Source organism: Patagioenas fasciata, chromosome 5 (genome assembly GCF_037038585.1).
Source record: "Patagioenas fasciata isolate bPatFas1 chromosome 5, bPatFas1.hap1, whole genome shotgun sequence".
In the NCBI taxonomy this organism is placed as follows: domain Eukaryota; kingdom Metazoa; phylum Chordata; class Aves; order Columbiformes; family Columbidae; genus Patagioenas; species Patagioenas fasciata.
In genome coordinates, this window is record NC_092524.1 from 16,743,857 (window position 1) to 16,759,776 (window position 15,920).

The following is a 15,920-nucleotide window of genomic DNA, read 5'->3' on the forward strand; positions in this document are numbered from 1 at the left end:
CAAGAAGCTGGAAAGCGAAGATCAGAGCTCGTGGAAGAGCAAAGATGCCAACCCCGAACATCTCCACCTCTGCAGCCAAAGGCTTCCGCAGGGCGGTGTCAGAGCTGGACTCCAAGCAAGCTGAGGCCATCATGGTAAGACAAAGCTACTCCACTTCTTTCCCTTCTCTTCCAAAAACTGCAGCCTTTCCTGTAGCTATATGCAGAGGCAGGGTGGGATAGATGGACCAACACTGCCCTTGTGGGAGATTCCCCAGATGGGCACCTCCAGGCTCCAGGCTGGCAAAGGGAAATTACCTGAACAGTTCTCTCTACATAGTGGTACATGTGAAATGCAAACTTATAGGTAGATTAAAGCTTGAACTAATGCAACATCCCGCCGCTGGCAACAAAAAGCAAGGTAAATAATCTGTAGTATACCTAAGGCAGAACTAACAAGGAATCCCCAGTGTGAAAGGTAATTTGAAAACCTTAATGCTCTCCTGATTTCAAGGCAAAAAACTCCAGAGATTTCACCTGTTTCCAGCATAATGAAAAAGTGTACCTGTATTTCAGACAATGTGCGAGGCACAGGCCGTTTAATCAGTTTGTTCACTGCTGCTGTGTCCGCAGTTTTGCTCTCTCCCAGCACATCCCACTCCCATTTCTGTTCCCAGCCTTGCCTGGTGTGTTCTCAGTCCTGGATTTAGCTTGGGGAATGCTTCTACGCACACCAGGTCTGTATGTGGCAAGGAAGGACGAGGAAAACTTCCTGTTGAGCTGACAAGTGTCTTTAGAAAGCCAAGTTTGGCCAATCCATTGGACTGGCTGTAGGGACAGGGACATTTCACCTCCTAACCCAAATGCCGGGACAGGCAGGAGAAACCTGGAGACTCCTGGCATGGGACAGTCCTGTGGGTAAGGAATGTGGCCAGTCTGTGGATGGCCCTGCAGGAGCCAGAGCAGCCCGTGGCAGTGGGTGCAGCAGGAGGGGACCCCTCAGGATGCTCAGCATGTGGAAACCTGGGAATCAAGCTGGATTAGGGAGCAGATGTGCTTGGCAGATGTCTGTAAGGTGACTCCAGCAGGGCAGTTATAGAGCTCCCTGTTTCCCTCCCCTACACACACTGCCTTTTTCACCCACTCTCCTCTTAACCCTGTGTGATGCTCTGATTCAGTAAAATCAGCCACTACATAGGCAGCAAGAGGTGTTTTGTAGAGTGGAGTGTGCTGGAAGGGAACAGAAACATTTAGGAAACAAGGAAGTAAGTTTGCTTTCTCTCATAAATGCAAATGAAGAAAGGCTTCCCTCTCATTCTCCTTTTCACTCTAACAAAATAATGAACATTCAAGTGGTTCTTGAAAACCCGGTATATTTCAGGTTGCTCATCAAATTGATACTTGAGACGCTTGTTGCTGTCTGGAGAAGGGATGAGTGCTTGGTTATTACACATTCTGGAGTGCTGCTTCGTGTTTGATGGGAAATGGGCCACTGAACAAAGGGACCAAAGGATTTTGGGTTCACCAGGTGTGCTGGCAGCAGTGTGGCAGCCTGCTTGGGGTGAGCGGCTCATCCAGCCTGGGGCAGACATAAAACCTCAGCCTGTCTTTGCATCCCTTCTTTGAATGGAAGTTGTCATTAAAAAAATAATAATAATTTTAAAAAACCCTTAGCCCTGTTAGGATCACTCTGAAAGCAGGCTCCACGAATCGCTTTGCCCTTTGCTCTCACCTAGCACAGAATCTCTCCACAATCCCATCACTTATTTTACTGGCTTGTACCAGGCAAGAGGCATGACTCTGCATTTGTATGTGACAGTGCGTGTTCCTGGCGTGACCATGAGCAATTGGCCACCCAGTCTCTGCCCACCACCACACCAGCTCTGTGTTCTCTTGCCATTGAGCCCTGGGTACCAGCACCCCGCTGCAGGGGAAACTGTCCAATCTGTGGGGAAAAAATGGCCTTTGTATTCTCAGAACTCATCTACACCAGCAGGTATTTTACACGTCAGCTGTGCCAGCCAAACACCAAACTCACACTGCAGAAAATTATTTTGTTTTGTATTTAGTTTTTCTGCTGCTAATAGTTTTTAAAAGGCACCCCAGAACTACAACTGGGGCAGGGTTTGGTTACAGAGCACACAGGCAGAAGACAGCAGCTGGAGACAAACCAGCAGGAAGGAGCGTCTAGGGAAGCAGGGGTGGGTCATTACTGTCCCCACACTGCAGGGAGGGAAATAGTTTTTAGGGTCCTTCCTGCTTACTGCAAATAATGAGCTAGGGAAAAAAAAGCCAAAGTACTTTAACTCAGAACACAGTACTTGTAATGACACTACTCAGGCTGGGCTCTCTGAGCTGCAGCGAATTCAAAAAAGGAAAAACAAACTAACACTTCTTAAGAGGTGAATGATTTTATCAGAATCAGGCCCTGGTTAGGCAAATAAATACTTTGCAAAATCGAATTAAAGTTTACAGTGTAACTAGATATACACTCAGGGAATTAGCCTTCAAGACGATTCGGAAATACCATGTAATGGCACCTTCCAAAGCAAGGAAGGCATCTGTCATGGGAGATCAGTTTGGTTAGTTTATATCCCAGATTCCTAATTTCCAGCAAAAAGGAGGTAAAACCCTGATGAGCGTAAATGTGAGAGGCAGAGGAGAGGATGATGAGATGGGGAGCACACAAGCAGGCAGGCAGGCAGACCCCTTCCAGCTCCCTTCTCCCAAGCAAAATTCAGCCTTTTATCTATCTATGTATCTATCTATCTATCTATCTATCTATCTATCTATCTATCTATCTATCATCTATCTATCTATCTATCTATTATCTATTAGATTTACCAACCCAAAACATGCCAGCATGGAACTAAGTAGCTTCCAGGACCCCTTGACAGGGACCAAAATCCCCTTCTCCTGCCTGCCAGGGGCCAGCCAGTCCCAGCTAACAGGTCTGACTTGTTGGGACTGATGCTCCCAGTGCAGCTTTCCAGTTGTACAGGTCTACTCACTATTTAAACTCCTCTAGTCAGATTTTAACCTGATTTGTAGCTTAAACATGGGAGTCTAATTTCCATCCTCTCTTCCCTAGAAGTAAAATCCTGCTGCACCTCTGTGCCTTGGGGCACGCTATGATAAAACATCCTTGGCTAACGCAATACCTGGCTTGGGACCATTGCAGAGCCCCGTTACCATGGCTAGCACAAGGCTGTTTGCCCTACTTATTGCAGGCACTTTAAAGTAAACACCAGCTTAGTTTCAAACACAGTAGCAATATAAAACACACGCTTAAAGCTGAGCAGATGCTCCCAAGCTTTTAAAAGTTATGGCTGAGGATACTTATTAGATGTCTTCTCTCTTAGGGCATGAATACTTTCAATTTAGACAAGCAGCCATATGTGCTTATTTGTTAGAAGGAGTTTTTCTGTGCCACAAGGAATAAAGGGGTTGAGGATCAGCAAATACAACTTCAGAAGGGTGTCTTTATTAAAAAACAACTGTATAGAAACGTGTGGGCTGGCACCTAAGAGTGCAGTATTTCTCAGACTGCATTTAAAATGTCAGCTTTACACCACTAAAGTGTCCGAGAGGATTTTCACAGGAAACATTAGTTACTGATGGTAGGCTTTGAAAATCAGAGAGAAAATGGGCTTAGTATTCGAGCAGGCTTTTTGAAAGGAAAACATTCTCCAAATTTTCACAAGGTAGGGAAGATATTTTCCAAATACTTTCAATGTAATCAGAGGGAAAACTTCAGCTTGTCTCCCTCTGTATGCAGATGCTAGATGGCTTTATATGCTGTTCCTTCCTTGGTAAAATGTTTCTTTTACCAAGTTCTGAGGGTTTGCCATCTAGTTTGGGCATTGAACACAGAAAATGGGAAACAGCTGAGCTACCTCTAAATGGAAACCTGGTTGTAAAAAGACCAGGAACAAATAAGTTAGTATATGAGCTATTTGTATAACAAAAGAAACAGTAGTGATGGAAATAGCTTGTAGCTCACTATAAATACAAACAAGTGACCTAATATGACCCCAAGCACAGCGTTGCAGCATTTTGTTGCAGGAGTTTGTTGGGACAAAACAAACCTATAGATTGGTTGAAGGAGTTTATTTTTTGGTGTATATGGATGTGGTTCCAATTACACTTCAATGGGCAAGCAGAAGAAAATGTCACGTTGGATACTGCAAGAAGTTTAGCTAAGCTGCCCTGCTAATATACCTGCAAACAGTTCATGTTTCTGGGCCCGACCACAGCTGTGGGCTTCAGCTGTCCCTCATAGTCTATCTTTTCTCAGATGTTAATCTAATGCCTCTTCTCTTGAGTTCAGCAGACATTGAAAACTGTGTAAGATAGTTTCTCATTTTTATTTTTTGAAGGATATTGAAAACTGTTGCTAGGGAAGGTGAGGGGTGAAGCCCACTCTCTAATCATGCTACAATAATATTTTACACAGATTTTTCCTAAACATCAACATTTCTAAAAGTTCAATTCTTAAGCCTCAGTACTCATTACCAGATGTTCCTCTACAAAGCCAGGCAAGTCAGTCCAACCTTCTTTTCTCTGCCGAGACACATTTGTCACACCTCACCCAGCTACCAGCATTGCCTCTGATCTCCCCTACAGCTCTATCAGAAGTGTTATTTATTTCTATTCTGCCTTCAGTCTCCGCGGTTCATTGGCAGACGCCAAAGCCTCATTGAAGATGCCAGGAAGGAAAGAGAGGCTGCAGCTGCAGCTGCAGCCTCTGATGCCACAGAGTCTACGGAGACAATTGTCTTTGAGGAGAAGGATGGGAGAGCCATGCTGAACCTCTTCTTCATGCTCAAAGGAACCAAGACTTCACCACTGTCCCGTGCATTTAAAGTATTTGAGGTGAGTACCCAAACTGTTGTATTGGAATCAAGGAATACACTACACATTTCCTGGCTGTTCTGTAAGAAATATCACTTCAGTCAGCTAAAGAAGACCCAGACTAGGTCTGACTACTGCCAATTATCATTTAGTTGTCTGATGTCCCCACAGTCATGCTTTACTCGTGCCCCAGTGTGGCCTCACTTTCCATCACTAGGAATGTATCACATCTCTGTCTGGTAGGGCTGTTAAGCTCTGGGCTTAACTTCGCTTAATTACTGGAGCCAACCACACAGTTTCACACCCACAATCCACATCCTTGTGGCTTGTAGAATACTCTGACGGTTCCCTCTACTGCTCAGCACTTCAACTTCATGTGCAGGGCTCTCATCCCATATTCAAAACATACCATGTGCCCTTTGTGGCTAAAGACCAAACCTGCCCTGCTTGTGGGTCAAGGCTTTGGCAGTCTCTGAATGGTATCGCCACATTTATTTGATCAAAGAGTTACAGGAACAACTTTCACCCTGGGTGTAAAACCTACATAACGATTTCAAAATTAGCTTCCTACTTAAGGGATGAGTTTGATTCACATGTTAAGGGTTCTCTTGGTTCCCCCCAGAAATGCAACCTGTATATAGTATCAAGGAAAACTGGTAACTAATTGAGCATTTTCCCCTGAGCCAGCAATATAGTGTTACATTATCTAGGATCTCATTACCATGAATGGAAAGACTGAGATAAGCGCTAACTATTTAAACAGTAATCAAAATATGACAACTTGCATTTATGTAGTATATTTTCATCCAGAAGGATTCAAAAGTGTTTTACAAACTGAGGTTCTGAGTCATGGTTTATCTGCAGTAGTTTAATTTCATTGACTTCAGTGGGGAGAGGACAATTTGTTCCTGTTAATCAGTCACATGGATTGTGAGGGGCCCCTGGAGGTCTCTAGTCCAATCTCCTGCTCAGAGCAGGTCCAGTCACAGCAGGTTGTTTGGGGCCATGTTAGTTGCATGCTGAAAATCACCAAGCTTGAGATCCCACAGTCTCTTTGAACCCCTTGAGCAGTGTTTGACAGCCTACATGATAAAAAGATATTATCTGTTTGGTTTTTTGTTTGGTTATTTGTTTGTTTGTTTGTTTGTTTGTTTTCTTTTTCCCTTGCTTCCAGCTTGAGCCCATTGCCTCTTGTTTCCCACTGTGTACTGTTGAGACAAATCTCTGTGTTGTTTACATCCTCCCACCACTACTAGTAGACAGTGACTCAATCTCTCCTGCCCCTTCACTTCTTAAGGCTGAAACAATCCAATTTCCTCAGTCTTTCATCATATAACATTGTGCTCTGCCCCCATGAGCATCTTGGCAGCCATCCACTGTAACTGCTACAATGCATCAATATCTTTCTTCTATGGGACATGGTACTCCAGATGTGGTCTCTGTCATCCCAGATAGAGAGGAGGATTCACTTCCCTTGACCTATTGTCTGCAGTCTTACTACTACAATTAAGTATGTGGTTGGCCTTTCTCATCACAAGGGCATACTGCTAGCTCATATATTAATACACATGATAATTATATAACACCTTCCCTATGAAATGTCACCACTTCTGAGGTGAAAATAGATCACCAGAAACCCTGTACAGCAAACCCACTGCCTAACAGCTGTAAACACATAAAAAGTGTGTTTTGGTGATAAGTATTTCCCTGAAATTGTGGGCATTCTAGCTATTCATCGCCCAAGTAGTGCTATCTCTGATAATCTTATGAAAAGTGTTCAAGATCTTCAGCAATTACAAAATCATAGAATCATAGAATGTCCTGAGTTGGAAGGGGCCCACAAGAATCATTGAGTCCAACTCCTGTCCCTGTGTATGACAACTCCATAGTTCATACCATGTGTCTGAGGGTGTTGTCCAATCTCTTCTTGAACATTGTCAGGCTTGGGGCTGTGACACCTCCCTGGGGAGCTTGTTCCAGTGCTCCAGCACCCTTTGGGTGAAATTACAAAATATCTTGCATCTTCTCTAGGAGGACTGTTGCAAGAAAATATGTTTCCTGGGAAACATATTGTTCTTGTATCAAAACTGAAAGAATCCCAAAGACAAGCTTGTCAGACAAAAGCCTTTGTATTGCTGTAGTTGAGGTCTCCTTCCTAGAAGTGCACAGCTGCCACATAAGGCATGAAAAATCCATCAGTGTTAACATTTCAAATGCAATACACTGCTTAGTGGGTATGAAACATCGAAATGTAGGCTCTTGTACTTGGTATATTTTCTGTTACACTGGATTTAAAGTCTATAATCTAAACAATTTCTAGAACATCAAGCAAGAAACAAGGGCAGCTTATGTTAAAATATTGTTTTTTAGTTCCTGGAGCAATTTACTTGCTTCATCAAGATCTCTTCTGGTTAAAAAAAAAAAAAAAAAGCTCTTTGAGCTTGTCACAGAGAGAACTCTAAATATAATAAAAAGAAAAGCATGTCAAGCCACGGCAGAGGAAGATTCATTTCCCAGATCCCTCTGGCAATGCAGGTACAAGATATGAAAGCAGATGGGCATAATGACATTTGCCTCATCATGAACCAGGCTGCAGGGAAGCTGACTTCCCTCTGCTATATGTGTTTCATGCAGCCAAAGCATAGGTAATGCAATCACAGCTGACAGATTAATGCAAAGGCATTGATTGTTGAGGCGACAATGTAATAGAGAAATTGGTAGGTACATTCAAAAACACAGGCCTAAATTTAATTTACCTGTGGCGTCGCATCTGTTCCTTCTCATTTTTTTTGCCTCCAATTAACAAAAGAAATCATGTCCCTTCCTTTACCAAAGATCTCACAGATACATTGGGAAGGTTGGGTTGCTGCCCAGAGATCTGTGCTTGTACTGCCAGTTTTCACTGAGAAAATATCCACAAATCTACCAGGGCCCTTTGGAAGACTATAGACTCCATCTTGTCTGCTTCTTATTATTTGGGGACGGTCAATTCTAATAACGGTCCCGAACGATCCCAGCTCTGAAAGCGATCCCCAAATTACCGCCGCCGCTGTCGGGGGCGGGCCAAGCCCCGCTGGTTCAGCACCGCGGCCAGCGCCGCCTGCCCGTGCCCGCGCAGCGCTCGCCCCTACGCGTCACCGCCCCACAACCCCAAACCAGCCCCAAAGCACCTTCACCTCAGCTGAGAGACGGATGGAAAGGGGGTCATGGGAGGTGGTGTTTTGCCACATCAGTTTCCCCGCTTGATATGATCTTCTTTGCCACTATGGAAGTCTTCTCTTGATAGTTATTGGCCAGTCTCACTGGTTGTCTGTGCAAGAAGGAAAAACAGTGAAATTAATGGAGAAGTGTGTTTATCCCAAGGGAGGGGAAGTAGAAGAAAAATACAAAGGGCTGTCCCTCCCAAATGTATCCATATGGGCACCTTTGGGAAGTACCAGCAGGTGTTTCAAGTATTGTTTAATGTTTTTGTTCTCCATTTCCATGTCCTAAAAGACATTTGAAGCCAAAATTCACCACCTGGAGACCAGGCTTAGCCGAAAGCCCCGTGAAGGGACCGCTGAACTGGAGTACTTTGTGCGCTGTGAACTACACAGCTCTGACCTCAATACTTTCATTAGCTCCATCAAGAGGGTAGCAGAAGATGTGAGGACCACTAAGGAAGACAAATGTAAGTAACTTAGAAGCTGTTACAGTTTTGTGGACAGGCTGAGCTGTAGAGACAGGGTGGAGCTTTTGTTATTCCCAGAAAAGCGGAAGGGCTACCGTGTACTGAATTTGAGCAAATCAGAAAAGAGTGCCTCTGGGACACCTGAATCCTGAAAGCCACTTCCCTCCTTGCCCATTTCTCAACTGACTGCAGAGTCCATAGACAGTTCTTCTGTCACCAGATTGAAAAAATAGAAATAGATGATGAAATTTCATGTTTTCTTTATACCTATCCCACAGAGTTTTCCATGCCTACTACTGTTTTTTATTATAAATGTAAAGTAGTTTCCTAACTATGTGTTGGGAACTCTGTACAGATCCACCACTAAATTACAAGACACCCCCCATGCCATCCTGTTCATAAGACAGGTGATTCTTACTGTAAAATATCCCTAGAAATCTGCAGAAATTACTCAATGATCAGCCGGACCTCTGGATTTGTTTTTAATGTGAAGTCTGGAATCTAGAAGTAAAATCCAATTTTCATCTTCTTGTTTACTTTTGTCACAAAACACTCTGCTGAGAGATAGGCAGGGAGGTAATGAAATGGAGATCACGGCATTAGACCTGATTCGAGGACAGGAGTGCTGAGAGTGTGGGACTACTTCCCAGAAGGCACAACTGTGTCCTATGATGTTGTGTGTGTGCATTTGGTACACCAGGTCAGATGTATATTATTCAAGCAGGGGATGCTCCATCCTCACTTCCACAGCTAGTTTTTATCTTTCTCTTTCCCCACAGTTCACTGGTTTCCCAGAAAAATCTGTGAGCTGGACAAGTGCCATCATTTGGTCACCAAGTTTGACCCTGACTTGGATTTGGATCACCCGGTGAGTCAGTCTGTGTGGCCGCATCCTCACATGGGAGTCCTGAGCCTTCCCTCAGAAGCAGGCACCTGGAGAACACCTATTATTTCAGCTGATCAGGGAACTATCGTGCAATCACCAGCAGGAAAGAAGTTCCTCCAGCCAGTGATGAACTTTGTTGGGTGAGAAGTTATAGTAACTGATTAAAAATCCTGTCTCTGTTCCTGTTTGTCATCACAGGGCTACTCTGACCAAGTATATCGCCAGAGAAGGAAATCAATAGCAGAAATTGCTTTTCACTATAAGCAGTAAGTCTCTTTCCTAACATCCATATGGGGATAATGCCATTCCAATGCAACCTGTTGGGAACTCATTGTGCGACTTACATGAGACATCTTTTACGTTTTGTCTCCCCATTCAGCCTTGACAGCTCTTTTTGTGTGCCTCTTCTCTCTATGTATTTGGGTTTCTTGTTAATTAAAAAATGTCTCTGGTCATTAATTCATACACTAATAAAACCTGAATAAATTTCCTGCATAACAAAAGCCACGTATAATTCCATCAGATGTCCAACTTCATTTTGAATTGTAGCATCTGTTTTAGAATGACATCTAATCCTGACTTCAGTGTTTGAAGTACTGAAAAAGCTACCAGGTGCACAGAAAACTTGTCCCAGCGGTTCATTATCCTGGCTGTGAAAAAATGTAGGGTTTATTTCTAAACTGAACTTTGTTAGCTTTGACTTTCACCCAAGAGATCACACATGCCTTTCATCTATTAGATTGAATTCTGCTATCAGACTTTCATTTTTGTTTTGTTTTGTTTTGTTTATGAAGGTATTTATAGACTGAATTGTTCACCTCCTAACTCTCTCTGATAAATTAAATAGATTCCAGTAATGGTCTCATTGTTGTCTTATATAGATTTAAGACTATCTCTTATACTCCCACTTAATACTTCTGTTCTGATATATGCAGTAATAGCACTCAGCCTCTTCACTACAACATCAAATTGAACTCTAGTATTCAGTCTGGTTTGTAAAATATTTCCTAGATCCTATTCAGTAATACTGCCTTTCACCATAGCGTCTCTCTCTCCGAACAGCACTTTAAATGTAGATTTCTGTAGCGAGCCATATGAAAGCAGGCTATGGAAATTATATGGGTCACCTTCTTGAGCTACTCCTGGAACTAGGGTGATCTCAGAATGGCTTTCTGCTTTATTAGGTTCCATGTTCTTTGCAGATTTGAAGCCCAGGATACAGACATTGATGTTTTTATCCTGTACTAATACTAAATGCACAGAAAGTCACTATGTCAGCAGGAGAGTCCTGAGGGACACAGGAAAAAATACTCTCCTAAGATGATGCACCCATTTAAGATGTCTTCTCTCACATCTCATCTGCAGATTGGCATTTATGAGCCCCTGTGTAGCATCCCTTCAGGCTGTTAATGGAAAAAGAACTATGCTTTATTGCTGTAATACGTGAACATCTCATTTGTTCAAATACAGAACAGAAGGATTCAGAAAATACAATTGCTAATTATGATGCAGAAAAGGCAGAAGTGTCAGTCTTATTTAATTCCCACTTACAACAGTATTAAGATTTTCTGTCTTTGTGCCCTTAGTCTTACTGACAATATATTTTCCTGCGGTTCAAATGTATTTAGTTTTCCTTATTCGCTGCTTTTATTTCCCCACCACCGATTCATTCTTGAAGCCATCAGCCCCCTGAAGTTCAGGCACATGAAATTAATTTATTTTCACACAAAGTTTCTTTTTTTTTTTTTCCCAGTGAAAACTTCAACTTTTTTTTTTTTTTTTTTTTTTTAGTGTTATGCCCACTAAGCTTTTGCTCATCCCGTGTTCACTTATAACCTCTGGTTAGACTAATGCTTTTCTCTGTGTTTATGTGTTTGTTACACCTGTACCACTGACCCAATACTAAAGCTTTGTCTTTCCTCTCACCCCCCTGTTTGGTTTTAAGAAGAGCGTTTGACATGCAGAGTTTCTCCAAAGTGCTTCCTTCTCAAAGGGAAGAGGAGCCTGGCTTGTGCTCTGCTACTGTCAGTAATGGTGCCTTTGCCTTGCAGTGGGGACCCAATCCCTCATGTGGAGTACACAGCAGAGGAGATCGCTACCTGGTGAGCACTGATTTAATCTGTGACACGTATTTGCTTCACCACTAGAAGCTGGTAATCAAAACCTAAACAGTTAGGATGTGACCTCTTGAAAAATGTATCAGAAGTGCAAGCATCCCACTTAATGTCTTGTTACAAAAAAGCAGTAACTCAATGCATGGTGTTTTCTGGTAGCAACTGCATTTGGGAGATAAGTTCAAACACAAGGTGAGAATTTTGGGGTTGTCTTATGCACGGACAGGAGTTGGACTCGATGATTCTTGTGAGTCCTTTTCAACTCAGGACATTTCTAGTCTAGTCTAGTCTACATCCAAAACAGTGATACTCTGTCTCTTCCTCTTTTGGGGCTGCACCAAGAGCACTTTCACGCTGCAGCCCCCAGGAGTTTCCCACAAAGGATCCTCCCCAGAGAGTGAGGTAGATAAATTGGAGTCCTGCCTCTCCAAGAGCACCTGGCTTAGTAGCAGCCTCCAAAGGGCAGTTATCATAGCTGCAGAAAGAAGTATGAGGCCCATGGTGAATATCTGGAGGGTACCTTGCTGTCCCCACTCATGAAAACACTTTGAACAAGTTTATTTCCAGCAGTGTTGCTGCAGGAGTGTCTCTGAAAACAAGGCTGGCCAGTTTATATGAGCTGAGTACACAGGCTCCTAAACAAGGCCATCTCCTGGTTATATTGACTGTCTTCACAGTACAACTTCAGGAGGTAACCCACAGGGAATATTTTAATACCAGTTAATACGTTTTATACAATCTTCTGACCTTCAAGGTCAGAAATAGTTCTGTGCAGATACAGCTGCTGGCTTTACAGGCTCATTTGAATGTGCGTCTATATGTTTACATACCCCTATCAATGCACACAGACATAGACTTAGTGGTGGAGAAAGGAGAAAGGACAAGAAGCCTAGAGGTTTGATAGTGTATAACCAGAGGACAGGAGAGGACTGAACACAACAAGCCACTGAGTGTCTGCCATCTCTTGTCCTGAAGGAAGGAGGTGTACAGCACCCTGAAGACTCTATACCCCACCCATGCCTGCAAGGAGTACCTTGAAGCTTTCGGTCTACTGGAGAAATTCTGTGGCTACAACGAGAATAACATCCCTCAGCTGGAGGAGGTCTCCCGCTTCCTAAAAGGTGGGTACAAGCCTGAAGCACCCAGGCCCAGGTTCTGCCAGGGCTCCAACATGGTGGTGGCAGCTAGAGCCAGGAAAGCTGAACCCGAAGGAGGAGTGTGTGGGCAGACACTTGGGAGGAGAGCTGCTGGAGGCTTGTGTATTGCCCACAGAGTAGATCCTAGGCAGTGGGGACTGCAGCTAAACACAGTGGGCTGCAACTGAAGGTGAAAGCCATAGTCAAATGTTCCCACTGGCCATCTAAAGAACAGATATTGCTCCCTATCAGGAGCAGAAAGACTGGGCCCGACACAGCAGAAACCCTTTAGTTTCCAGCACTGATGTTTTTGCTGTCCGTGCGGGGAAAATGGGGCACCAGCACAGCCCCTGCAGAGATGGTCTGTGCTGTTTCAGAGAGGACTGGCTTCCAGCTCCGGCCAGTGGCTGGTTTGCTGTCAGCGCGGGACTTCCTCGCCAGCCTGGCCTTCCGCGTCTTCCAGTGCACGCAGTACATCCGCCACGCATCCTCACCCATGCACTCCCCCGAGCCGTGAGTATCACCCAGCCCCAATCACCTCTGCTGCCTGGGCATCCCACCTGGCCAGCAACTAACCTTCTCCCTAATGGGCAAACTCTATCTGCTGCTGACTGCGTTCTTCACCTTTCCACTGGGCATTGGCAGGGACTGCTGTCACGAGCTGCTGGGGCACATCCCAATGCTGGCTGACAAGACATTTGCCCAGTTCTCTCAGGTAAGGGGGAAGGGCATAAGGTGGGAACCCAAGACAACCACAGTCTCACCACCTAAGCATTTCTTGTTCTAGGATGTATTTATATTAAGCACAATGTTGAGGAGACCTAGTGATTGACTGAGAATATAGAGTAAAAATATCAGGCTCTGCAGCAAAACAGTTTTAGTCTGAGCACGATGAATCCCCAGCAGATGCACGGCAGTGCAGGGCAACAATATGTGTTGTCTCAAGACAGTAAGACAGAGGCCCTCAGACCAAATCTATCCTGACACTCACCCCTTCCCTTCTCTTCCCAGGACATTGGACTGGCATCTCTGGGAGCAACTGATGAAGAAATCGAGAAACTTGCGACTGTAAGTTTTCCTCTCTGTTGGGTGGTGTCTCTGACCCCCTCCAGCAGCATCTCTGTGGTATCGGGGGAACTGATCCAGCCTAGTCTCCCCAGATCCGCAGGCTCAGAGCATCTACCTGAGCAGCCCAAGCCCTGCTTTCATGGTGCTTGTGCAGAGCACGGATCAGTTAAACAGCGGAGCTCACTTGCACATAAACCCAATTTTCTCAGGCACTAGAGTATCATGAAGTATTTCTAGCAACAGCACTGCTGTGACTCTTTGGGATGGGATTAAATGACATCCACTTCCTTTGGCTCTCCCTCTGCAAGGTGACCCATCCTGCTCCAAGGGCACTGAATGGCAGCCTATGCAATGGCCAGATGTGCAGGGGACCAGCCTGGGGACTCAGTTTCCATCTCTTCCTGGCATGGCAGCAATTTAGTTTAGCACTTTGCTGTAGCAGTGGTGGGTGCAGGGTAAGGCGAGAGAACAACGTGCCAGGCACCCGCTCATTTAAACAAGCCTAGACCCTGGCTGCGATGCAAGTGCTCAGAAGTGACAGGGAGATGAAGAGGTGAAGCTGTGTCCCCTATGCATTTTTCTTTCTCCTTTCACAGCTTTACTGGTTTACAGTGGAGTTTGGACTCTGCAGACAGAATGGGATAGTCAAAGCCTATGGAGCTGGGCTTCTGTCTTCATATGGGGAGCTCATAGTAAGTCCCAGCATAATTTGCCTTTCTCTCTGCTCTAGATCCTGTATAGCAAACACCTTCCTTCTCCGCAAATCTCCAATGACTTTATCTGATCTAGCCTCCCTCTCTGTCTGTCACATACATGCTCTCTGATCCTCTTAATTTTATTCTGGCATTTTTCTGCTGTGTCCATAGCACTCCCTGTCAGATGAACCAGAGGTGAGGGACTTCGACCCTGACGCTGCTGCTGTTCAGCCCTACCAGGACCAGAACTACCAGTCTGTCTATTTTGTGTCTGAGAGCTTCAGTGATGCAAAAATTAAACTGAGGTAGGACTGGATGGTGAGGGTGACCCAAAGAAAAGGAAATGAAGCTATAATATATTGAAGCAGGGCTTGGCACCATGGCTGCTTTCAATTCAAGGTCTCAGAAGTACTCTGGAAACTGTTGTCAGGTCTGTCAAAGTAAAGTGGTTCTCCAGCTCCCACAGGGTCCAGCCTCAGCCCCTTGGATTTGCCCAAGAACCCGCCAAAACGTGCTTGACTCAAGGGCTTGAGTGTGGAGGAGTGAGATGGAGGCACTTGTGGAGAAAAGACCGAGGGAGTAAGATAAATCTAACTTGTCTCCCTGGTTCTCGTAGGAAGGAGTTACAGACTATCTTCAGTTCCCTGGTGATGTCAAGCAACAAACTTGAGGGCTAGTGGTCCAGAAATTGGAGACCCAAAACATTCACCAGGATCCTCCCTATTTCCTTGATGCAGAAAGACCAAATGATTCAGGCCAGGTACTGGCTGTCCCTCACAAGAGCACCCACCAGCGTGTCCTAAAACATGGACTTCTGCATCATGTGAAAGTTTGCTCTGTGGGTGAAAGTTTCAGGAGAGGGGTGAAGAGCTGCTCGAAATGGTGGCATTTAGGGTGCAGAGAGACATTTGACTTCCTGAGCAGCTGCTGGGCAACTTACCCATTTATCATTCAACCAGCAAAAAAATCCCTAGCATCATTAGTAGCCCATACACAAACAAAAAATATTTGCTTGGTGTGAATAGTTTTAACCATGGAAAAAAAAAAAGGAACATTTGTTTCCTAGGCTGGTTAACTTGGACTAGCAGAACTCAACAGCATCCTACCACTGTAACTGAGTTTCCCTATTCCATGGGACTGCAAATAGAATGGAGAGGGGCAATTCTACCCAGGGACATCTATTCAGAAGAGAATTGTCTTGGACAACATCCAGATTTGCCCAAAGAAGGAAAGCTCAGTCCTTTAACATTTGACCGACAGAGGAAAACTTTGCCTATACCATTTTGTCTTAGCATAGGAAAGGGGTAGGATGAAATGAAGTATTACACAATGTATATGACTTTGCATTTCCTCCAAATGGGGTAATTCATATAAATAATGTGGTGAGGACTGCTATATTTCAATTTCTGCTTTTATTACCCTCACTTGCACCGTCCATAAAACTCAGAGTCCAGCTGCTCAAAAGCAAGCACCTGGAGAGCCTGTCCTCTCACACACACTAGATTGCTTTAAAAAAACC

The 15,920-nt window shown here is 44.4% G+C and overlaps 1 protein-coding gene across 1 annotated transcript in view; it reads left to right on the forward strand.

Moving 5' to 3' along the window:
* Nucleotides 1-15,920, forward strand: part of TH (tyrosine hydroxylase) — a 24,811-nt gene continuing 8,891 nt past the window's right edge. Inside the window, exons 1-12 of the mRNA XM_065839360.2 lie at nucleotides 1-134; nucleotides 4,644-4,853; nucleotides 8,328-8,502; nucleotides 9,282-9,370; nucleotides 9,587-9,654; nucleotides 11,440-11,490; nucleotides 12,478-12,623; nucleotides 13,016-13,151; nucleotides 13,284-13,353; nucleotides 13,650-13,706; nucleotides 14,303-14,398; nucleotides 14,573-14,706. Coding sequence (XP_065695432.1) covers nucleotides 45-134; nucleotides 4,644-4,853; nucleotides 8,328-8,502; nucleotides 9,282-9,370; nucleotides 9,587-9,654; nucleotides 11,440-11,490; nucleotides 12,478-12,623; nucleotides 13,016-13,151; nucleotides 13,284-13,353; nucleotides 13,650-13,706; nucleotides 14,303-14,398; nucleotides 14,573-14,706 — 1,322 coding nt within the window. The 5' untranslated portion in view covers nucleotides 1-44. The remainder of the gene's footprint in view (nucleotides 135-4,643; nucleotides 4,854-8,327; nucleotides 8,503-9,281; nucleotides 9,371-9,586; nucleotides 9,655-11,439; nucleotides 11,491-12,477; nucleotides 12,624-13,015; nucleotides 13,152-13,283; nucleotides 13,354-13,649; nucleotides 13,707-14,302; nucleotides 14,399-14,572; nucleotides 14,707-15,920) is intronic.